Source organism: Drosophila hydei, unplaced genomic scaffold (assembly GCF_003285905.1).
Source record: "Drosophila hydei strain 15085-1641.00,03,60 unplaced genomic scaffold, DhydRS2 tig00000149-arrow-pilon, whole genome shotgun sequence".
Classification (NCBI taxonomy): Eukaryota; Metazoa; Arthropoda; class Insecta; order Diptera; family Drosophilidae; genus Drosophila; species Drosophila hydei.
The window spans coordinates 2,810,068-2,834,077 of NW_022045678.1; the positions used below are offsets into that span (position 1 = coordinate 2,810,068).

Genomic DNA, 24,010 nt, shown 5'->3' on the forward strand with positions numbered 1-24,010 from the left:
TAATTTATAAGATATCTAAGCCTGAAATGTGTCAATTTGACAAGCATTGTTAACACCAGTTTATAATAGTTATTAATATAATTGTTTTACAATTCATAGTAATGACTACTTTTCCTACTAGATGTGCTTGGCCAGATTGAGATAGGGATAGTGTAAAACAAAACAATCTGAGATTCTTATGTTTGGCCAATTCTTTTCTTGACCTGCAAGAATTTCCTAGAATTTGTGACAAAAAATGCCTTGAAGAACGCGTTGGACCACACACAACGCATGGCGTCAAGTAGGGCAATAAAAATTGGATTCGTATGCATTCGATGTGCGATCGAGTGTTTTCCAGTTCCGGTAGCCGCGACAGCAGATTTGATCTTTGGTGAGCTGCGGCGGCCGGTCAGGTAGCACAGGTAGAAAGCGAAAACATGTTCACCAGCAATTAGCTGCCACAGGTCATAAAATATGCAAAGCGCTTGGCCAAAACAACGATTAGTTAGGTAATAAAGATGCGCTAATCCGTCTGTTTACGAGTCCCAAAGTGCGTACCTGGCCGAGGGGCCTGCTCCTAGTGTTCCCATCCTGCGCATATAAACAGGATATCAAGCGGTCAGCAGCAGCATTCAGACATTAAACGTCAAAGCATAAACAACATATTCCAGAGAGAAAATGGAAATGTCCAACAATTCGAACGGCTATGTGCACAAGAAGTTTGCGGCACACAAACGCAAACGAGATGTGGACCTGATTTTGGAGCAGAACAAGGAGAACACAACGCTAGACCCGCCACCCTGCAAACGTCGCCAGACGAAAGGTTTCTTTCGCCCCTGGTTAGACAACGAACAGAACATCGATGCAGCCGCCAGTAGTCAGCCAGCAGCTGGCTGCACTCAGCAGAAGCCCAGTGCTCCACCAGCTCTTGCCGGCACCTATCACGCCAACATGGTTCGCCGTTGCCAGACACCGCGGCAGCGCAGTCCCAAGGAGCAGCAGCGTCGCGATCGCAACACCTTGGCTTGTCTCTTGAGCCGGCGGGCCAAGCAGGCGCAGGATGTTCGCTTGTCTCAGCAATACGAACAATATCGTGCGCAGCAGGTTGCCATAATGGAACAGCAGGTTCGCTTCAGTCTCTACTATCGCCAGTTGCTGCAGCAGGCAATATTCCAGCAGGGAGTTTCGGCCACGGGCATTCAACTGCCGCAGCAACAGCAGCAGTTCCTGCAGCAAATGGCGCTATCACAGCAACTGCTAATCTTTGGATCCCAGCAGTGAAACGTATAACTATTATCAAATAACCCAATCTATTATCTAATCTAGCCATTGAATGTGATTTAGCTGCTTAAGTATTAATTTATTAATTGTTGACTTTGAAATTAAAAAAATTAATTTTATAAATAAATTTTGCTTATTTTTAATACGTATCAAATATTTGTCGAATTGTATTTGAAGCTCGAAATAGTAGGTAGAAATTTATGCTGTTACCTTTTGGCAATGTTGTTGGGCAAATCCAAGTGACAAGCGGAGAAAGGGATAAATATTTTAGTCAATCAATCAACAAACAAGTCAATATTTGCCTTTTCTGGAATCTGGAGCTTGGCTCCAGCTCAGTTCTATAATGCTTAGCCATATAACTAATGAACACCATAATTATTATGCGATTATCTTGTATACGCTGTTTAAACATACATATAATTTGAAGCTAATCACGCTAAAAATGTGTGTTTTTATACCCATTGAAAATGAGAATTCAGGGTGTAATGATTTTGTGAAAATGTTGGTAACAGGCTGAAGCAGCCGTGAAAGATCCCATAAAGTATATATATATTCTTTATCAGTACAACATAGGTACATGAACTAAGTATAATTTAATATATATTCCTGTATACCATGCGCAGTAAGAGTTATTATTATTTTCGTTAACTCGTGCTTTTTATTATAATTTTAATTTTATAATATTTTATAGTTAGCCAAATTGGACAATGCCTGCGATGTGATATTTCTTAGATATTATTCTTCAGCTTCGTTAGATAAATATATGCACTACCTATACTCTCAGTTCTGACCAGTGGGAGTCCATGCTTAATTATACAATTATTTATAATCTGTGTATACTTTATGTTGAATTACGTACTGAGTTGTATGTCTCTAGCCTTTGAGCTATGCTTATAAAATCTGAAAATAATTTAATAATAGAAAATTGAAGTAATGTAGAAGGCATATGGCTAGAACGATTTAAATCTCATTATGATCAAATATATATAAAAAGATATACTTAATGCAGCAAACGACGCTTTCTTCGGCTTGTTCCATTTTTAAAGTTTCCCTTTCGCAACAGTCATTGGAGAACAATAAAGGTCAAGACTGCCCTTTGGTAATATTTATTGCTGACAGTAACAAAATACGAGGAATATATGATTTAACACTTATTAGAATACTTGATTCACGGATGCAAGGAATCCACTACAACACAACATAGATCTGTGTCTAAAATTAACAAAATTTTATAATGCAATTTATGTTTTAAGAATTGATTAATATCAACTAATGGAAAGTTATTGATAATCTTATCCCAAGCAGGGGTAATCATTGAAATCATGGAGAGAATAATGCCAGCTTGTCTCTCAATAAATGGGAATGTAATCGAAAATTTCATTTGCCTCTAAAGAGAGGAAGTGCAGCAGGGCGGACGCTATTGTTATGCGAAAATAAAGCTGTCTCTCTACAATCAAAATTGACAAAACAAACTGAGCTGAAACACTCAACTGGAACTGTCCAAAAATTAAATATATAAGTTAACAAGTAACCCTCGCTTGTTAGAGACTTAGTATTTAAGCTACCCTCGCATGCGCATTCCGCTGACACATCAGAGTCAGCGCAATGCCCCGACACAAAGTCAGTTCTGGAAACATGATACTTGACATTGCGCAAGTAGATTTGTTTATCAGTTATGCTGAGCCGGCATTGCCGGCTATGGGCTTTGTGTGGCTTTTGCTCTAGCTTAGCTTTGACTTCAGTTTCAAGTCAATTTTGTATTCAGTTTAATTTGGAATAAAGAAGACACAACTAGTCTTGAATTATACTCCGGCACCAAGCCGTATTTTTGTTATTTAATTGATACATTGCTGAGCCACAAGGCCGGTAATTAATAAAGGAAACAAAGTAAAGTTTCCCACCGTAATCTTCCTAATTTGGAATTACTAGTGAGTCATCGCTGGAACGTCGCCAGAACAATCGGAGGACGACGTTGGACATCGCGGGATCACAACTTAATAACTGGCGCCCAACGGAAATTTAATAACTGGCTAGGAACGTCTCAGAACATGTAAGTTCATCAAGTATTAATTTCAAGTCAGTTTTAAAACAAAAGATCATTTACCTTGCCAAAATACACCCACGTTTAACAACTGCCCTAAACAATATTTTGGCTAATGAGCCGTTTTGACGCAAATAGGCATATCAAAACAGAAGACCCTAGCGACGAAGAGTGGGATACAGAACCCAATCAGTTAGTCAACCAAGAGCAGAATCTAGACAGTATGAATCCCGAACAGGTCCAAGCCATGATAGAAAACGCTTTACAGCTTCAGGAGATAAGGCACCGGGGAGAGTTGAATCAGCTACAACAGCAAATAAATAGTTTGCGCATAGAAGCACCACAGGTAGAAACATACCAAAGAATAGAGGTAGATCAAAACATTCGATGTGACCTACCACTTGACATAATAAAATCAGTACCCTATTTCGACGGCGTGGCAGACGAATACGTAGCATGGAGGCAATCTGCCACTGATGCTTACGAATTATTCAAGCCCTTTGTGGGCAGCGCTAATTTCTACCAAGCGGTAACAATAATTCGGAATAAAATCCGAGGACCAGCTAGAGCGCTGTTAGTCTCACACAATACTGTGTTGAACTTTGACGCAATCATAGCTAGATTAGATTGCACTTATTCCGACAAAACGTCATTACGCCTTTTACGGCAAAAACTAGAGATGGTAAGACAGGGCGACTTAAGCCTTATGAGCTATTACGACGAAGTCGAAAAAAAGCTAACGTTGGTGACAAATAAAATCGTCATGTCTCACGAACCACAACAGGCCACATTACTTAATAAGGAGGTCAGGGCAGATGCCCTACATGCTTTCATCTCGGGTCTGAAGAAGAACCTGAGAGCAGTAGTATTCCCAGCGCAGCCAAAAGACTTGGCATCTGCTTTGGCATTGGCCCAAGAAGCCGAGGCTAGCATTGAGCGCAGTGCTTTCTCTGCATCATACGCTAAAGCGCTAGAAGAAAAAAATCAGGCGAACGAAAGTAGCAAGAATCGATCGCACTACAAACGGAGTAAAGGCAATAGGGATGATAATGGTCAGGAAAAGAACCCTCATTTCTTTAAAAAACAGCACTCTCACCAGGAGAATAAAAACGAAAGCCATGCAGAACATCCAGAGCCGATGGAAATCGATACTTCGTCTAAGTTTAGACAACATACTCAGTTTAACAACAACCAAAACTTAGGCACACAGACCCAGAAAAGACCAAACTCGTCAGAGCGCTTTACAGGCGCCAGACGACAACGTGTCAACAACATAGCCCAAGACGACCATGTTGATCATAACAAAAAGTACAAGGAGATAGCGGAAGAAGCTGTAGCTTGTATCGACGATGAAACTGAGTCCATCGGACTCGATGACTCGGTGAATTTTTTAGGGAACGCTCCCGGCTGCCGTTCATTACACGACAGTTGGCTGGGAGAAGTCTAAAAATTCTAATAGACACCGGGGCGGCTAAAAACTACATTAAGCCCGTAAAGGAGCTGAAAGTAGTAACACCAGCCGAAAAGCCCTTCACTGTGAGCTCTATTCACGGCTCCAGTATAATAAAAAACAAATGTTTAGTAAAACTTTTTGGACAAACATCCCCTTTCTTCCTGTTAGACACGCTCACCTCGTTCGACGCAATTATAGGCTTCGACCTGCTAACGCAGGCGGAAGTTACGTTGAACCTTCGGGATAGCAAGTTAAAATACTTAGACAAACAGGAAAATATCCAGTTCCATGAGTGCTCTAATGTCAATTTTACCAATGTAAACGACATAGTTGTACCAGACTCAATAAAAATTGAGTTCAAAGATATGGTGCTAAAAAGGAAAAAGGCGTTCTCGACCTCTAAAGAGGCGTTACCCTTTAATACCTCCGTTGTAGCCACAGTGAGAACTGTGGACAACGAGCCAGTCTACTCCAAATGGTACCCCCTGCCAATGGGCGTATCGGACTTTGTAAACAAAGAAATTGAATGTTTACTCAAAGATGGTTTAATTAGACCATCAAGATCACCATACAACAGCCCAGCTTGGGTTGTTGACAAAAAAGGGACCGATACCAACGGAAATAAGAACAAGCGCCTTGTAATCGACTTTAGGAAGCTAAATGAACGAACTATTGCTGATCGGTACCCAATGCCAAGCATCCCTATGATTCTAGCAAACCTAGGGAAGGCAAAATTTTTTACAACCTTGGACTTAAAGTCAGGTTACCACCAGATTTTCCTCGCGGAACAAGACCGCGAAAAAACATCGTTCTCTGTAAATGGCGGCAAGTACGAATTTTGCCGTTTGCCATTCGGCTTAAAAAACGCGTCAAGCATTTTTCAGAGGGCCATAGATGACGTCCTAAGGGAACAAATAGGGAAAACATGTTACGTATATGTAGATGACGTAATAGTTTTCTCAGAAAACGAGTTTGACCATGTGAAACACGTTGACACGATACTAAAGAGCCTGTGTGACGCTAATATGAGAGTCTCACAAGAAAAAACTCAGTTTTTCAAGGACAGTATCGAATTCCTAGGCTTCTTAGTGACAAAAGATGGGATACGAACTGATCCCGAAAAAGTCAAAGCCATCCAAGAATATGTCGAACCAAAAAACCTCTACAGCCTCAGGTCCTTCCTCGGATTAGCAAGCTACTATAGGGTTTTCATAAAAGACTTTGCATCTATAGCAGCCCCCCTAACAAGCATACTCAAGGGAGAAAATGGCAAAGTCAGTAAACATATGTCCAGAAAAATTGAGGTAAAATTTAATGAAACCCAACGAAACTCATTCGAACGGTTGCGTAACGTTTTGGCATCAGAAGATGTCACCCTTATGTATCCAAATTTTCAACAGCCATTTGACCTGACAACGGATGCATCAATGAATGGCATTGGAGCTGTCCTATCCCAAGGGGGCAGACCAATAACAATGATTTCAAGAACTCTCAAAACTAGCGAGTCACACTACGCTACAAACGAGAGAGAATTGTTAGCCATTGTATGGGCATTAGGAAAACTACGAAACTACTTATATGGTGCCAAAGAAATAAAAATCTTCACTGACCATCAGCCCCTAACCTTTGCAGTTTCCGAAAGAAACACAAATGCCAAAATCAAAAGGTGGAAAGCCTTTATCGACGAACATAACACAACAGTGTTATACAAACCAGGGAAAGAAAACTTCGTGGCTGACGCCCTTTCTAGGCAAGACTTAAACGCCTTACAAAACGAACCTCAATCAGACGCTGCAACAATCCACAGCGAATTGTCACTGACGTACACGATCGATACGACTGACAAACCGGTAAATTGCTTCAAGAATCAAATTATCTTAGAAGAAGCACGCTTTTCTCTACAACGCAAAATCATTTTATTTGGCCAAAAAATTCGCCACCTGATCAGCTTCACTGACAAAAATTCGTTAATTGAAACTCTAAAACCACTCATAATTACAGACGCGGTAAACGCATTCCACTGCGATCTCCCTACACTGGCCTGCTTTCAACATAGCCTAGTCTCAAGTTTCCCTGCAACCAAATTTTGGCATTGCAAGAATTATGTTTCCGACATCACTGACAAAAACGAACAGATAGAAATAATCGTAGCCGAACACAACCGCGCACATAGAGCGGCGCAGGAAAATACTAAGCAAATCCTTCGTGACTATTATTTTCCAAAAATGACTAATTTAGCGAAAGAAGCTGTTGCTAATTGCAAAGTTTGTACAAAATCCAAATATGACAGACACCCGCAAAAACAGGAATTGGGTACTACACCAATTCCTTCATACGCAGGCGAAACTCTTCACATCGACATATTCTCCACCGACAACAAACTATTTTTAACTTGCATTGACAAGTTCTCAAAGTTTGCTGTGGTACAACCACTTCTATCTCGAACAGCAATGGAAGTAAAAATACACATTATACAACTAGTTAATATCTTTCCTGAAATCAGAACCATATATTGTGACAATGAAGCTGCATTCAACTCAGAAATGATCAGATCATTCCTGAAAAACAACTACAATATAGACATTGTAAATGCACCACCGCTTCACAGCAGTTCCAATGGACAGGTAGAGCGCTTCCACAGTACGCTGGCTGACATAGCCAGAAGTCTAAAACTAGATGGAAAAGCCAGCGAAACTGTTGAACTAATTTTGAGATCAACAGTAGAATACAACAAGTCAATCCACTCGGTTACAAACGAAAAACCGATTGACATCATACATGGCACGTCATCAGAAGTCAGACTATCTGTAAAGAGAAAAATTCAAAAAGCACAACAAGCAGTGCTTGACAGATGCAACCCAGACAGACAAAACAGAGTATTTGAGGTAGGCGAAACAGTGTTCTTGAAAAACAACAAAAGACTTGGAAACAAGCTAACGCCGCTATACTCGGAAGAAAAGGTAGAAGCTGACTTGGGAACCACGGTTCTCATTAAAGGGAGGGTGGTCCATAAAGACAACCTCAGATAGTAACTAAGTTAGGCATTAGAACACAAAGGTTTATTTATAACTTCATTGTTCATTCATTACAGGCGTACGCTTTTGCTTCTAAACATGCTTGTGGTAGCGTTCTCTCGAATCTCTGATTACTCACGATCAAACTACATTCCCATATTGGATGGGAACGTACTAGTTTGGGAACGACAAGGGCTTATTAGACACACCAGCAATTTGACAGAGTTTACCAATATTATAGATGAAACAGATAAGTTGTCCGAATTATTTCCCCAATCGCACATGCGAAAGCTTCTAGACGTTGATATAGATCACATTAGAAGTCTATTGTCCGTAGTAAGAGTACATCATAGGACGGCCAGGAGCTTAGACTTCCTAGGCACAGTACTAAAAGTGGTTGCCGGTACACCGGACGCTTCCGATTTCAGGATGATCAAATTGTCCGAGTCAAAGCTCATTGATGCAAACAATATGCAAGTAGTTATAAATACTGAAACACAAAAACAAATCAATCAGTTAACCTCCACCGTAAATGAAATTATAAAGGCCAAGAAAGCCAACTTAGTAGACACCCCACATTTATATGAGGCACTTTTGGCAAGAAACAGAATGTTAACAACAGAAATACAAAATTTAATTCTCACAATCACTCTCGCTAGATCAGGCATAGTAAATCCCACCATTTTTGATCATAATGACTTGAAATCAATACTTAATGAACACCCTCCAGAAGTCCCTATAGTTAACCTGATGGAAGCCTCTTCCATAAAAGTACTCCAGTCCGAAAATGTTGTCCATGTGCTAATCACATATCCAAAAATCAAATCCGTTTGTAACAAGATAGCAATTTACCCTGTATCACATCAACACACCATACTACAGCTACAGGATAACATCATAGCTGATTGTGACGGCGATGTTTTGGCTACTTCAGGATGCACTACTACCAACTTTGGCGCAATATGCAAGGTGGCAAAGGGCGATAATTGCGCTCGGGCTTTATATGCCGGAAGCACGGCAAATTGTCGGTCTCAACCCAGCGACTTAAGAACCATCACCGAAGTAGATGACGGAGTAATAATCATCAATGACAGTTCGGCGAAAGTAAGCGCAGATGACGGGCCAGAAATCAGCATCCATGGCACCTACCTCATCACCTTTGAACGCTCCAGCATGATTAACGGGACTCAATTCACCAACCAACGAGAAATGGTAAAAAAGAGTCCAGCCGTTGCAGGGTCTCCACTTCTCAACATCATAAGTCATGACCCTGTGCTGAGCTTACCGGAACTTCATTTGATGAATACCCACAACTTACGAGTCATCAGCGAGTTTAAAGAAGATCTGGAATCATCTGACTCCCAAGCAAACTGGCTCATCAGCGGTATAATTTTAAGCGCCGCCTTCAGCTGTTTTATTGTCATCTACCACTTTTACAAACGAAAAATGGAATCGAAGAAGGTGCAAGAAGTCATCAACAAGTACAGTGTGTCCGAGGCCGGTCACGAACTTAGTGGGGGGATAGTTAACAAGTAACCCTCGCTTGTTAGAGACTTAGTATTTAAGCTACCCTCGCATGCGCATTCCGCTGACACATCAGAGTCAGCGCAATGCCCCGACACAAAGTCAGTTCTGGAAACATGATACTTGACATTGCGCAAGTAGATTTGTTTATCAGTTATGCTGAGCCGGCATTGCCGGCTATGGGCTTTGTGTGGCTTTTGCTCTAGCTTAGCTTTGACTTCAGTTTCAAGTCAATTTTGTATTCAGTTTAATTTGGAATAAAGAAGACACAACTAGTCTTGAATTATACTCCGGCACCAAGCCGTATTTTTGTTATTTAATTGATACATTGCTGAGCCACAAGGCCGGTAATTAATAAAGGAAACAAAGTAAAGTTTCCCACCGTAATCTTCCTAATTTGGAATTACTAGTGAGTCATCGCTGGAACGTCGCCAGAACAATCGGAGGACGACGTTGGACATCGCGGGATCACAACTTAATAACTTATATATATAAATATTATATACATATACAAAAATTAATATTATAGATCCACTGAATACAAATCTAATAAAAATATAAATAATCAGAAATATTGACTTTTAAAAATAAAGATAAAAAGAATAAAGAATAACAATTATGCTATTTTATTATAAATATATAGGTATATTTATTTTTAATTATTTGATCAATTTGTGAGCATAGAAAATCAAATCTACATTAAATTAGTTCACAATTGTCAATCATAACTACTAAGACAGATTTGAGAGTCTCAAATATAACTAGATTTACTCTTAGTTGATTTGCCGTTCTCATTTATGTAGGTTCAGTTGTCAAGGTTGAGCCAAGCAGCATAGAAATTACGAAACACACCATCAAATATCAATATTGGCTGAGAAGGCAGCAGATAGAGAGATAGAAAGAGACTGCATTTGGGTCTAACTTTTCGCAGCTCAAGTTCAGCAGCAAGAGTGTTGCAACCGCAAAGTTTTGGTATACATTTGAGTTGCTGTTGCTGTGGCTGGTGTGAAAATCAAATGCAGTTTTCAATGTTAAACAAGCAACGCGAGCACCACAGCAAGAGCAACAATTAACGGCAACAAAGAAAATAGTTTTGCATTTAACTCAAAATTCACGTAGACACACTCAAGTCTCTGCGTGTGTGTTGGCAAAGTGGGTTGCCTTTGGATTTCCCAGCTCCATAGGAAGTCGCTTTGGAGCATTATCAAATGGCCTACACTGAAAATTAAAAGTAATTAGCTGCTCGGACATTGCGCAATGCCGAAATAAAACCCCAAAGAGTTAATTACCAGGTGGAGCGGGACGGGCGCTGCGACTGCTCAACATGAATACTCGACTTTAATTAACTAACTTATGTGCAGTTAGTGTATTTGTTATTGTTGCTATACTCAGCACAGTTGACTGCACTTTGGTTCAGTTGAGTCAGCTACGATCGTACATTGCAGTTGATGTTGGGCTCTTCACGTGGGAACTTCCTTATGTGAGTTTGAGCACCTGCTTATTTAAACTGGGCTTTGTCTTTGGTACATTGATTTTCTGCCTGGCTTAACATTGTGAAAGGAAAGACCTCAACGTGCTCATAACTCGTACATCAAAAGGAGCTAACTCAGCTCCATGTGCTTAATCATAAAATTAATAAGTATTGTTTAAATGATAATAGTAGTGCCAATAAATATATATTTTATTTTAGTTAAATTTAATAAATATTAGACTCAAGACTCGGTGTAAAGCAATAAATTAAATTAGTCTCATTAAGCAAATTAAAATAAGAATAATAATAAAAATTGTAAGCAATATTTCAAGTTGCTTGAAATTAAAGACAGCCTTCGTGAAATATGAAATATTATATTATATTATATTCTATTAAAAAATGCTCAAATATTAAAAATAAGTGATCTTCGACTTATGTTTTAAATTCAAAATTAATATATAGATTTCAATTAACAATAAGCTAGATAGATGGACTAAAATAACAGCTAAGCTTGTATGTATTTTGCAGGCTACCAACGACTGCTTGGTTTAACAAACACGCTCATGGATAAGCTAAATCGATTTTAAATCGGGTCAAGCACACCGTCTTTTGGCAGTTACCTACATTAGCTGAAAATCCTTCCTGCCAATTGATTCCGGACATATCATAACGTGTGTTTTAAAACCCCTAGATCCGCATCTACTGTTTCCATTATCATTTCATTAGAAGCATTCCTCATTTTTAAATTAAATTAAAATTGACAACAATTTGTACTTATTGACAATTGACACCAATTGCAAAAATATTGAAAAAATAACAAAAACAACTCTAATTTAGTTGTAATTCAAATTCTATAAGAGGGTACTACATTTTTGAATGATCATCTTGGATCAATGATCAATGAGGGTAAGAAAAAATATTTCATTCATCAGTACAAAAATGCAAATCAATGAAGTAAATATATTTTAATTTATTATATAAAACTCTTAAATATTCTTTAAAAATTCTTACAGTCTTAAGTACTTATTATTAATAAAAAAAATATTTAATATATCAATTTTCAAAATTTATACACCTTATCAATTATTTTATGGCATAGAAACTTATAAAAACGAATAACTTTGCTTTTTTCTTTAAGAAAAATTAATACAAATACTTAAATACCTTATATCAAGAGATTGTATGACAAAATAATAGTTAGTAAAGCTTAAGTTGAAGGCTCCAGTGGAGGCATTTACATTACATCACGCAGTGATTAGGCGAGTGTTTTCTAGCACTGTTCGCCTTTAATGCCGTTGATCAAATAGTCTATGCTAAAGTTTTTGCCTTGCACTGGAAGTGGCGCTGGGGCTGAAGTCTTTGTGGATTGCTCGTGCTTGACCAGGTGATTGAGATGATTGAAATAGGCCGTGGCACGCATACTTTGCTCGACAATCTTGAGATGCTGCGTCGTGAATTCTTTGTACTGCTCCTCGATGGCCAGATGTTCGAGCTTCTTAACGCGGCGACTCATGCGACAAGCGATTGTGTTCTTATTGCGTCGATCCTGATCCTTGGGTGATCGTTCCTTCTTGGGAAACTTTCGCACCATATTGCCATGGTATTTACAAATATCGCGGAGCGCCTCCGGACTGATGGAGGGCGGCAGCGAGTGCGAAGATGAAGCAGATTCCGAACCGTTAGAGCCGTCGCATACGGAGCTGTTGAGACGTCGACGTTTGGGCAGCGACAGTATGCTGGAGCACTGGCTGCTTGTGTCCTCCTCATCCGTGCTGTTGTTGCAGTCCGGCGTATCGAGGCGTGCCAGCAGCTCCTCCTTGATCTGCAGCTCTAGTTCTTCGTTGCGTGGACGCCGCAGATCGAACTTCTTGTGGCGATAGGTAAGCGGATTGCTGCCTTGCATTGTCAGAGCCATTTCTCTAGAGTGATTGGTGATGATGTGCTTGGTTTGTCGTCGTATCGCTGACTGTTGTCCTGCATCGACGCGCGTCAAGTTTATATATGAGAGATTGCTGACTCGCGGCTCTTATCAATTGGGCCACTCTAATCCGCATTTTATGATGTTGTTTACACAAACTGCAAAAAGAAAATCTATTTTTGCAAAACAAAAACAAAGCCATAAAATCAACTGATGACCTGCGCACGTCCCTTCGAACTGCGTCCTGCGTTGTGCGTGGCTGTGAGCGTGCGTTTCGCGCATGCGCCGCAGCACCTTGAGCGAACCCTTAAGTCTCGCCTACCCGCCGATAAGCCTTTTGTGAGTGCGTGTTTGTTCTTGCGTGCTTGAGAGTGACCAGACCTAGTTAATGAGCTGGGCTTAGGTATTCATGAATTCATCTGGCTATCGACTCAAGAAAGATTTGTGTGTGTTTGCCCAGCTCCCTAGGTGGCAAAATGCGCGCCTTTTGTTTGGCTTTCATTCAATTTGCGTTTGTTCCGCAGCCAGATAATTTTTCTATTCTTTTCGCTCTTTGCCATTCTCGCAGTTTTTGTCAATAGTCGGAGGCTGTGCCATGTGTTTTCTTTTCAATTCTATTCGAATTGTTCAATTTTTGGTTTTACTCGAAGCATTTGCGGCTCATTTGTCTCTGTCTGTGTGTGTGTGTTTGTGTGTGTATTGATAAGATATTGTCGAACTGTTTGTTTTTCTTTTTAGTTTCTGTTGTGTTTCCTAAAATTTCATTTTTCTTGGAATTGGCATTACTGGTGCATCACGCTGCTGATTACGATAAGATGCGGAGCCAGCAGCTAGCTGTGTTCTTGTCTTTCACTGACTTTTGATCGGATTGCAAAAGGCAGACACAGACATTGGGCATTCATTACGCTAGCTGATAAGTGGGTCGGCTTTGCTTTGCCCAGATTAATACAATTGTGATGCTGATAAGTAAAAGGGAATGGTGCAGAGACCGGTCGTTTGGCATAAGAAAACTAGATGCGCTCTTGTGTGTAAGATAAGATGTCTGTGCAGTAACATCATTTAAGATATTTAGTCAAAAGTATAAAATAAATATTAAACTGGATATAAATAAATCAAAAATCAATGATATTGCCTTGGAGCTTAACTAAATTCTGCATTGTTTAAAATACAGCTATTTAGGAAATTCCAAATCACATTTACCCTAAGTTTATTTAATTTAATATTAATGTAGTAAATATCTAAAGACAGGTATGGGCAGTTCCACAAAGTACATTTCCAGAATATCTTTACAAATCACGTGGTAATAAAACAAGAGCCATTTTGGCGTGCTTCTAATCTAGTCCATGACTTATAGCTAATATTCTAATTAACTCATACACCCAATAATGCTTATGAGTGCTCTAAAGATATCGAATCTTGTTGTTTACTTAAGTTTTATTCAATTACTGTGAATATGCAGAGTCACTTAATCAGATTTAAAGCAAACAATTTGCTACGGCTTGTCTACTTGGCCGCACTATGCAACCAGATTTGTGCCATATTGAGACCAAAAATAAAATATTTATAATTAGAAATATGCTCAGTAATATTGCAATTATTTAGCTGAAAAATATTTATTTATATAATGAATTCTAAATAAATAAAATCCGTCAAATTCTACCAGTTAAGGTGACTTTCGCATACCCTGTATAATGTTCTACCAAGAACTTGACTCACAATAGAAGCTATCATCAATTTCAACTCTTATATACGCCGATTTGAGAGAGTATATGTGAGATTCATGTTAACTGTTCTGTATATTGAGAATGAGAACGTATTTGTCTCTTTGGCCTTTAAGTTTTTCGCACGATTTCGCTATGATTTATTATATTTTACTCTCTGTGCGCTCCAAGCTCTAGCTGGTATTTGAGGAATGTCAATGGTTGAAACATATGCCTAGTTGTACAGTGTAAACAACAATTAATCGAAATAGGAAAAGGCTTTCATTTTTCACAGTTATTGCATATATGCAAATGCCAATGGCTTTAATCTCAGATGAATCTACACTTTAATTGAGCATTATAAATCGTCTTAAGCATTACAACACTTAGATAAGTATCAGGCGTCGCTCGCGTAGCGGGTTTCTTAACGGCTGGTTGACTTTTAAGTGTCAACCGGGCCAACAGATTCCAATAATCAGTGCGACGAGGAAGCATCAAACGGGTTGAAGCGCATCCAAATCGGACAGCTGCCGGTAGTTGAGCGAGCTTTGGCTGGGCACGACTTTTGTCTAGGGTATTTAATAATGTCGTTTGTATTTTGCTACTGATTTTGCTTTGGATTCCCTCTGCTCAGCGTTGTCGTTGTCATTAGCTTCCGAAGCTATTTTCGTTTCACTGGCTATCCCCCAATCCCTGTGCTCATCACCCGACTGTGGGTACCTATTATAGCGTTGCGTTACTCTCTATTTTCGCCATAAATACAAGGCAGCGGTCGGTCGTAGGTTTCAGATGTTGCTTCGCATTTGCATGAACCGGGGGCGTTGTTGTCGTGCTATCTATCCATCCTTAACTGACTGCAACCCCAACGAAAGTGAAATTTGCGTACTTTAAGTAAAGCAAAAAAAAAAGAAATATAATTTCACTTGAAGAAAATGGCAAGTGTTTTAAGTGCATTTGTTCTGGTGCTGTGCCTGAGCGCGACTTTGGCTGCTGATGAGGGTCTCGGCTTGCCAAACATTGAGTTTAAGCCCATCACAAAATTGGGTGAGTAGAGAATAGAAGACATACATGTGAGGAGGACGAAGTTCGTGTCCTAAGTCTTCTGATTTAAAAACTTTTTTGAATAATTAAAGCATTATTGGCATGTGTCATAGCTGGAGAGAATAACCAAGTTCGTGTCCTAAGTCTTTTGATTAAAAAAAAGTTTTTTAAGAATTAAAGCAATATTAAACTGAATGCCCGCAGATTGCATGTGTCATAGCGGGAGAACTGTTTAATGTTCAAATATTGCTTTATAGAAGTTTTCTGTTTGTGATGTTTGTACACTGTTTGTACCAAGTCAACATCTTAAAAGCAGTTCAATAGTTATGTCAACACAAAAAGTTGCTAAAACCCTTAAAAGTTAAATAAAATTATTGTCTATATGCATTTCCACACTTACACATTTACTCTCAGCAAAGAAAGTATACGTATATGAACTCATACTCGTAAAACGGAATTTCTAAATTAGCCGATAGATATCAGTAATTGCAATGAAATACTATCATAGCGCAGCAGTCGTGTGAAACACGTAAAGTTGTGCGAATTTTATAACAAAGCAATTTTATGCAATTGTATTTGCGAGTATTGGAGCCAATTTACTGCTCAAAACATAGCAACACTTGGCAGAATTATATAAAATTATTTATAAATATGTTAAATGGGTATGGTTTTATATTTAATTTATTATAGATACCTTAATGACACCACAAATGGGATTTAGTAACCAAGAATTATATTTTTACATTTATACATTTGAATCATTGTAACGGTATTCTAGAACACATCATATAAATTTAGTAAATATCCAGCTGCCCTTCAACCGCCGATAAATTTGAATGACCAATTTAAATAATTACTAAAAATGTTTAAAGTAGAAGAGTAGTCCTCTCAGATAGCATAAAACTCTAAGCCATTCAAATTCAATTCAATTCAGATGTGACACAAATATAAACTGATTCTTGGTTACAAAATTTCATCATTTGTTGGTCAGTGTAATTATTCAAAATTAACAATTTGTGTCAATTTAATGAATGATGTTGCCTAAAAAAGGTATAGCGTAATGGTCAGTTATGAATGTTGTGACAAAATAATCAAATAATTAGTATGCATTATGTGAATCTCAAGAAGACTATAAAGAATAAGCCAATAAAGAAAAATGTATATTGGGATAAAGTATACATAAATATATATATATATATATATATACTCTTAATATGGCCAACAGTAATGTGTTCTATAAACATATGAAAGAACAAACAAGTGAGAGCTTGAAATACGCCTAAAGTTGATAGACCATTTCGAGTATAGATGCCTCCTAAACATTGAGTTTTAGAGCATCACAAAAATACTCGAAAAAAGATTTAACTTGGCTTTTTATTTAAAAAAACTTTAAAAATTAACTGAAAATCTAATCATCATTCTTTTAAAGTGATTTTGATAACATCACATGCTGATGTTATTCACGCTTTAAAAGCACAACATTTGTAGATGTAATTGACATTTTATCCGTTTTTTTTTTGAATAGAATAGTTAAGAGCCTTGGCTGATATTTGCATAAAACATAAAGCTCAGAAGCTTTTTGGTCTTTAAGTCGTTATACTTATAGCTCTTGGATTAGCTTGCAGTCAATTGCCACTTCCGCTAAGCGACCTTCTCCTATCGCAGCGAATAGCCTTCAGTACGAAAGATTTAAGCGACAAACTTGATGCGACAGCGCGATATGCGCCATAAATGAAACGCTTCGTCAATGCTCAACGCAAAGCACTTGCAATTGAATGCTGGCATTTTTGTCATAGAATAAATGTGCTTTTAAGTCATTTTGTAAATATCTAACACAACCAACAATTAAATTGAGCGCGACGCTTCGCCGACTGCCGGGCCGGCAGGCGCACGGGAGAATCGCAATTATGCACGGCATCGATTAACAACAACAAAATTCTCGACTAGCTAAAATGTCACGTTCTGAGCATAGGCCGCATAGATCACAGCTGATATGAGATGCGTTTCGATGTGTGTCAAGGCAAAGCTCATAATTTGCTAAATGGGAAATTCTGATTTTAATTTGAACAGCCGACGATATACCGACGTGCCAGCAATCGGACAGCAACATTAATGAATGCATCAAACAGGGCTTTCAGCAGCTGACGCCACGCCTTAAAAACGGCATCAGCGATCTGAACATACCGCCCATGGATCCCTTTGAGCTGGGCAAAAGCTCCTACAATTACAATTCGGGCATGCTGCAGGGCCGGATTGCCATGAGAAATGTGGCGGTTCATGGCCTCAGCGAGGGCATCGTTGACAAGGTGGACTACCGTCAAAAGAACAATCGCGTACGCATGGAGATGATCAGCCATGTGCCCCAAATGCTAGCGGAGGGCGCCTACAAGGCGGACATAAAACTAAACGACATGAAGATAACTCCAAAAGGCACCTTCAACGTAACGCTGCGTAAGTATGCGTCAATATTGTGCACTCAAACATAAATTTATGATAATTACTGTGTCATCCACACACAAACATACCTCTGACATTATAGGCGACGTCAGCATGAAAACGCGCGCCATGGGCGAACTATACGAGCGCGACGGTCACACCTATCTGCGTCTGACGAAGCTCGAGTCGGAGCCCAAAGTGGGCGACATGCGCATCTATGCCAATGGCCTGGTGCCCGACCCAGTGCTAAGTAGGTTCAACAAACGGCCAACAGACTCACTTCAGCTTAAACAATTCGATTTTTAATTGCAGACGATGTCATATTGGATTTCATCAATCAATATTGGCGCCAGCTGTATCAAGCTATGCTACCTGAAACAATGGCCATTTGGGAGCCTCACATGCTCAAACTGGCCAATGAGTTCTTTGCTGCTCTACCCTTCGACTTGATTGTCACCCAGGATTAGCTTTGGGGGCGTCTCTATGTGGTAGTCTCTATGCAATCCTAGTACGGTTATGTGCTTTATTCATGGTGTTAATTTAGTTTATATTCAAATAAAATACAAGTGAAATGGAAATTTGCAATTTAATTACTAAATGTAGTCTAAAATGATTTTAATTTAATTTTTAATTTAATTTTCAATTTAGGCTTACTTAACTTGTCAAGCCGAGCTCGTTCAAGAATGGCTTTGGGCAATTTCCGTCTTGCTGTTTGTCCGTCTTTCTGATATTGAAGCTTGAAATTTAGAGTATATACTAGTGGTAAGAAATCTTCGTCTTATAAAGTACTTTTAAGATACTTCCGTGGTAAATCGGGAAATACTATATCTGGTTTAACAGAAACGCATAAATTAACTGAGGTTTGAATTTACGGATAAATACTCGCGCTTGCAATCCGAAAGAAAAACATTTAGTTGATATATCAATCATATATCAAAATAATCTTTACTTTCCACAGGCTTGGAACCCTACCCCCACAATTTTACAGCTTACACCAAAAATGCATCTTCTACAGTTTATCAGTTATTCCAAATTTTAGGACCTCCTCTGCTGATTAACCAAAAATTATATATATAAATACATCTTGGGGGCGTAGCAATTAAGAAAGAAACTATATCCCCCAAAGTTTTCGAGTTTGACAGTAAAGTTACAGCAGTCTCCCTCTTAACATTTACTAAAAATAATCTAATAGTTATTGCACATTGAACAAGTATTATGCAGCGAGTTATGCCCGGCTGCAACATTTTTACTTGCTATTTTATTTATTTTTCAATTATGGATTAAAACTTGATTTTTGTTTGGAATAATTAAGGACATGTTAAAAAGGACACTTTTTGTATCGATCGGTGATATGAATTGAAAAAGTGTAGGACGACTTAAGCAATCTATTCTGATTTAATAACTGAATAAAAACTTGATTTTATCTTGGAATAATTAAGAAAATCATCAAGTATAGGTTTTATTTGACGAATGTCAATATTTGAAAACTTTATTCAAGCTGCTCATATTTCTTATATAATTGGTTATTAATTTAAATAAATGAATAAAACTTTACTTTATCTTCCAATATGTAACGAAAGCTTATAGAGTCCAGTAAGTCAGGGCAAATAAATTTCTCTTTTTACACGGAGTAAGGAAACATGTCCACAGCAAGATTATATATTATGTATCTATATATCTAAATATTTTTAATCTACTTATTTATTCTTGTAACATGCAAGACATGGCATATACAGGCAGTCAGAAATATGTAATTGAAATTGAAATTATTTGAGTTGTACAAAGTGTTACAATGTTTGGAAACTACTTTAAGTGCTTAAAGTGTACAATTATTAAGCCATGCGCTCTTCCAATGGCAATAATTAAAATTACGAATACTAACACTAACATCATCGTCTTTGGAAGAGACTTGGGCTCAGGCGATTGCAATGATCTATAAATGCATTTTTCCAATAAAATAGAGCGTAGCAGCGCCTGGGCGACTCAGTTTAAGACAGAGCATTGTAACAGAACGTAGACAATCAATCTCTTACTCGAATCGCAAGGAATATATATATCTATTAAAGTGCCAGTGTATTGATTGGAACAGCATGCAGTATATTGCGTTGGTAACGATTTGCCTTTTGACCAGTGCACCTTATGCAGCGCCTGTGGCGTCAAAGTATCTATCGGGTGCGTATACAGTGTATGAATGGCATTGCGCATACCCAGTGTATAACACAGTTTATTTTGCTACTGATAGACGAAGATTTGGCCAAGTGTCCCAAGGATGCCGGCCAGGCGGGAGAGTGTATCAAGATTATTATGAACGAATTGATACCACGCATGCGACTTGGCGATCCCGAACTGAACATTGACCCGTACGATCCTTTGGTCATAAATCGCTTGAGTTTCCAGTACACGGTTGGACCGATCAGTGGTAAAGTTTCGGTTAGACATGTTAAGATCTATGGTTTCGGCGAGCACAAGGTCGACAAAGTGAATGTGAAAGTGAATGGGGATAAGGTCAAGGTGCGAGTTGTCTCAAATATGCCCACAATGAATCTCCTTGGCGAATACAAGTCGGAATTGAATGTGAACTCGCTGCAATTAAAGCCCAAGGGTATCTTCAATCTAACGCTTTGTAAGTAGAAAATAAAATCAGCATAAATATTTGTATTAATTCGCACTATAATTGATACAAATATTTCTGTTGATGAATTGATCCCCTTTAGTTGATGTAGAGCTTCGAGTGATTACGAGTGGAGACATATACACCAAGGATGATCATCAATATTTGCTTGTCAATGATATTGAAGTGAAACCCAAAATTCGTGACTTAATCGCTAAAGCCGATGGCTTCTTTGCGGATCCCGAATTAGGTATATAAGTGTTTGTTTTCTTTGTTTGAACTGTATTCTAACTACATAAATTTGGATTTCCTTAACAGACGAGATCGCTGTAAATATAGCCAATACCTACTGGCGGGACATCTATGGCATTATCTTGCCAGAGACGCGACAATCGTGGGCTCCTATTTTACTGCGCCTGATCAATCAGGCGATGTTGCATGTGCCCATCGATCACTTTATCCAGCCATCCCAATGAGATTCTAACTCCAAAGTGCTTGTATGTACATTAATGTGATAGCCTTTGGTAATAAATTTAATATAATTTAAATATCTTTATTAAATCAGGTTACCTACAATAAAATCCGCACTTACAATTATTTGTCATTACTAAACAAGTTTTTCCTATACCCTGCGCATATTGAACGTGGGTATAATGTTTCTGTGAAAATGCATGTATTCTATTTATCAAGATCAGTCAGTAGTGGAGGCGATCTACATATGAAGGCGTCGAACATATGAGATTTAGACACATGCAATTTGACACAAAGTTCCTTCTATAGCAATAGCCTTATAAAGCGATTATCTTTTTCTGTTTTAATAAAATCGATCGTAACCGTCCAGCTTATCTCGTAGAATTTAAAAACCCATCACAAAATGTTTCATGCTGTTCCTCGTTTAGTTAATATTTAATAATTTATATTTTGCATAGGCATTTTTTTATTAACGGCTCAAAATTCAATAATTAAAATAAGTTGTCCAGCTTCGAAAATCAGAATTTAAAAGTTTTTGGCATATTGAATATTGCATATTTAATTGATTATCTGAAAATTTTGTATCTATAAGAAAAGCTTTTATTACAAAAGCTAAATTATTAATACCACTCGATACTCACTATACGCATATCCTCATGCTCGAAACGATGTTTTAATTTGCAAATTCTATTAACTGCCTTGCAATTAGGATTGTGTAGATAAGTTTTGAGCATTTTGAAGATAGACATTTGAATCTAGAAAGGGATATGCTGCTTGTTCTTTATATAAACAAGTTTCTTTTAAGTAAGTAATGGTATTTCCTAGTTGGACATTGCCAACTAAAGCACTCTCACTTGGGCTAATTGTTAAATAATTAAAGCGGAAAAGTTTTGCAGCGCCTGGTAGTTAAGGCAAGTAAGTTCATTAGAGAGGTTAGATAAAGATAAATATTGACTTAATTATATGAAATTTCTGCTCGAGTTTTGTCATTTGAAATGAAGTAGCTTGTAATAAACAAAAACATGACAAATATTTATATAAATAAAAGTTGACGAAGCTTAAGTCAACAAATAATTTATAATAAATAAATTTGATTTCTGGTCAAAATGTGCTTAGATCTATGAGGCAAGCCAACAAGCCACATGGCTTCACATGGCTAAAGGGTATAATTAGTTAACCGCTAAACGCACAAGCCATATTTGTTGTCAATAGGTAATTATTAAAATTATATTAATGCAAATCATTGTCATTCGAAGTTCAAAAGGCTGCGGCAGTGTGCGGGGTTGAGGCTGGCAATTGTAGTTTTTGCTTGAATCGTTTTCCATTTAATGATTCGGCATTACAATATCTCAGTCGCCGAGCCGGTTTTCAATCAGTCGAAGTCGATGCGCCGGTATCGTTTGTAGATTTATAAGCACAAATTGTAAAGCTTAGTACAAGCGACTAACTTTAAATCATTGTCGTGCCCGTTGCTCGCAATGCTTTTGTGCTATTTCTGAGAATTAAATAGCGCCAAACAGCGTCCGGCCGACTCAGTTTAAGGCGGCTCATTTGAACAGCAGGTTGAAGAGGATTCACCTACGCAAATCCCCAGGAACTATATATACTTAGATATATATAAATAAATAGGAAAAACATGCATTACATAGCGCTTGCGACGATTTGCCTCTTGGCCAGTGGAATCAACGCAGCGCCCGCAGAGACAAAGTACCTCAGGAGTGTGTATTCAGTGTTTAAATTTCTTTGTGAAAACGCCATGTATAACGAGGCTCATTATTCAATTGGCAGCTGATGACTTGCCCAAGTGTCCTAAGGATGCCGATCAGGCTGGAGACTGCATCAAGCTCATTATGAATGAGCTGATACCACGTTTGCGGCTGGGCGATCCCGAATTGGGCATTGAACCGTACGATCCTTTCGTGATAGACCGCTTGAGCTTCCAGTACTCGAGTGGAGCGGTCAATGGTAAGATTTCAGTGCGAAATGTTAAGCTCTACGGCTTCGCCGAGCACACGATCGAAAAAGTGAATGTCAAAGTCAATGGGGATAAGGTCAAGCTACGAACGGTCTCGCACATACCCAAGATGAATATCTTTGGCGACTACAAGGCGGAATTGCAGGTGAACTCGCTGCAGCTGAAGCCCAAGGGCACTTTCAACGTAACGCTGTGTAGGTAGACAATATATCCTTCTAATCGATATATGTATTGATGCATTGGTTCACTATTTCTTTGCAGTTGATGTGGAGAACCGTGTGGTTATGGATGGCGAATTTTTCAGCAAGGATGGACTACGATTCTTGCGTCTCAAAGATATTGAAGCGAATCCCACTGTTCGGGATATGGTCATTAAGGCCAATGGCATCTTTCCGGATCCCGAACTGGGTACGTGTGTGGTCATTTAGGTTCCATTTTAGCTAATTCAAACTGCACTTCGTTCACAGATGAGCTCGCAGTGAGTGTGGCTAACAGCTATTGGCGTGACATCTATGGCATTATCTTGCCAGAGACGCGGCAATCGTGGGCTCCTGTTATGCTGCGCTTGATTAATGCGGCTCTGCAGCATGTGCCCATCGATCAGTTCATCCAACCATCCGAATGAGCTTCTCTTCTCTCCCCAGAACGCTTGTATGTACATACATTGTTGTGATTGCCTTAAGTAATTATTTTTATTATTGAGATATCTTAATTAAAGCAGGTTACCTCCAATAAATCCGCACTTGCTATTTTTTGTCATTATTAAATTGAGGCGCATTGAAACAGGTTTTTAACTTGTAATTTGTAATTTGTAATTTGTTTTGATCATGCTCCAGTTTAGGCACCGATTTCTGTGCCTAAAACGCACCAGATTTTCGAAACGGCCCCCTTCCTAGAGGGCACACAGCTAATGGGGTTAAGTGCACGACTCGTTGACCTTGAGAACTTGTTGCTATCTATATATATATATATATTGAAATATATGTCTATTGTAGGCAGTGCCCAAGTGCAGGCATTAAAGTGAAATTGAGTAAGATTATTTGCTACGATTTAAGTAGCCAACAGTTTTAGAGTAACTGCCAAAGGTATATAACC

At 38.6% G+C, this 24,010-nt stretch overlaps 5 protein-coding genes across 5 annotated transcripts; 4 read left to right on the forward strand and 1 right to left on the reverse strand.

Annotated features, from left to right (window-relative positions):
- The first annotated feature begins 657 nt into the window (after nt 1–657).
- LOC111603985 (protein Mabiki) lies at nt 658–1,260 on the forward strand. Its single transcript, XM_023321830.2, has one exon. It carries the CDS (start codon nt 658–660, stop codon nt 1,258–1,260), a length of 603 nt encoding a protein of 200 aa, XP_023177598.1.
- Nucleotides 1,261–12,033: 10,773 nt separating this feature from the next.
- LOC111603986 (protein Mabiki) lies at nt 12,034–12,678 on the reverse strand. The gene has a single exon (XM_023321831.2). It carries the CDS (start codon nt 12,676–12,678, stop codon nt 12,034–12,036), a length of 645 nt encoding a protein of 214 aa, XP_023177599.2.
- A 2,487-nt stretch (nt 12,679–15,165) lies between these two features.
- LOC111603941 lies at nt 15,166–18,430 on the forward strand. Its single transcript, XM_023321769.2, has 4 exons — nt 15,166–15,425; nt 17,493–17,873; nt 17,962–18,108; nt 18,171–18,430. The coding sequence occupies exons 1-4, from the start codon at nt 15,314–15,316 to the stop codon at nt 18,323–18,325; spliced, it is 795 nt and encodes a 264-aa protein (XP_023177537.2). The 5' UTR covers nt 15,166–15,313; the 3' UTR covers nt 18,326–18,430.
- A 1,413-nt stretch (nt 18,431–19,843) lies between these two features.
- On the forward strand, nt 19,844–21,094 carry LOC111603976. The gene is made up of 5 exons (XM_023321822.2): nt 19,844–20,030; nt 20,101–20,481; nt 20,573–20,719; nt 20,788–20,966; nt 21,035–21,094. The coding sequence occupies exons 1-4, from the start codon at nt 19,949–19,951 to the stop codon at nt 20,943–20,945; spliced, it is 768 nt and encodes a 255-aa protein (XP_023177590.2). The 5' UTR covers nt 19,844–19,948; the 3' UTR covers nt 20,946–20,966; nt 21,035–21,094.
- Nucleotides 21,095–22,315: 1,221 nt separating this feature from the next.
- Nucleotides 22,316–23,696, forward strand: LOC111603928. Its single transcript, XM_023321755.2, has 4 exons — nt 22,316–22,658; nt 22,729–23,109; nt 23,177–23,323; nt 23,383–23,696. The coding sequence occupies exons 1-4, from the start codon at nt 22,577–22,579 to the stop codon at nt 23,538–23,540; spliced, it is 768 nt and encodes a 255-aa protein (XP_023177523.2). The 5' UTR covers nt 22,316–22,576; the 3' UTR covers nt 23,541–23,696.
- The last annotated feature ends 314 nt before the right edge of the window (nt 23,697–24,010 follow it).

Bases quoted from the DNA above. Each gene is read 5' to 3' on its own strand.
- LOC111603985 (XM_023321830.2), top strand. From the start codon at position 658: ATGGAAATGTCCAACAATTCGAACGGCTATGTGCACAAGAAGTTTGCG.
- LOC111603986 (XM_023321831.2), bottom strand. From the start codon at position 12,678: ATGGCTCTGACAATGCAAGGCAGCAATCCGCTTACCTATCGCCACAAG.
- LOC111603941 (XM_023321769.2), top strand. From the start codon at position 15,314: ATGGCAAGTGTTTTAAGTGCATTTGTTCTGGTGCTGTGCCTGAGCGCG. The intron at 15,426-17,492 runs GTGAGTAGAGAA...TAATTTGAACAG, and splicing joins TAAGCCCATCACAAAATTGG to CCGACGATATACCGACGTGC. The intron at 18,109-18,170 runs GTAGGTTCAACA...TTTTAATTGCAG, and splicing joins GGTGCCCGACCCAGTGCTAA to ACGATGTCATATTGGATTTC.
- LOC111603976 (XM_023321822.2), top strand. From the start codon at position 19,949: ATGCAGTATATTGCGTTGGTAACGATTTGCCTTTTGACCAGTGCACCT. The intron at 20,031-20,100 runs GTGCGTATACAG...TGCTACTGATAG, and splicing joins GGCGTCAAAGTATCTATCGG to ACGAAGATTTGGCCAAGTGT. The intron at 20,720-20,787 runs GTATATAAGTGT...TTTCCTTAACAG, and splicing joins CTTTGCGGATCCCGAATTAG to ACGAGATCGCTGTAAATATA.
- LOC111603928 (XM_023321755.2), top strand. From the start codon at position 22,577: ATGCATTACATAGCGCTTGCGACGATTTGCCTCTTGGCCAGTGGAATC. The intron at 22,659-22,728 runs GTGTGTATTCAG...TTCAATTGGCAG, and splicing joins AGAGACAAAGTACCTCAGGA to CTGATGACTTGCCCAAGTGT. The intron at 23,110-23,176 runs GTAGGTAGACAA...ATTTCTTTGCAG, and splicing joins CACTTTCAACGTAACGCTGT to TTGATGTGGAGAACCGTGTG.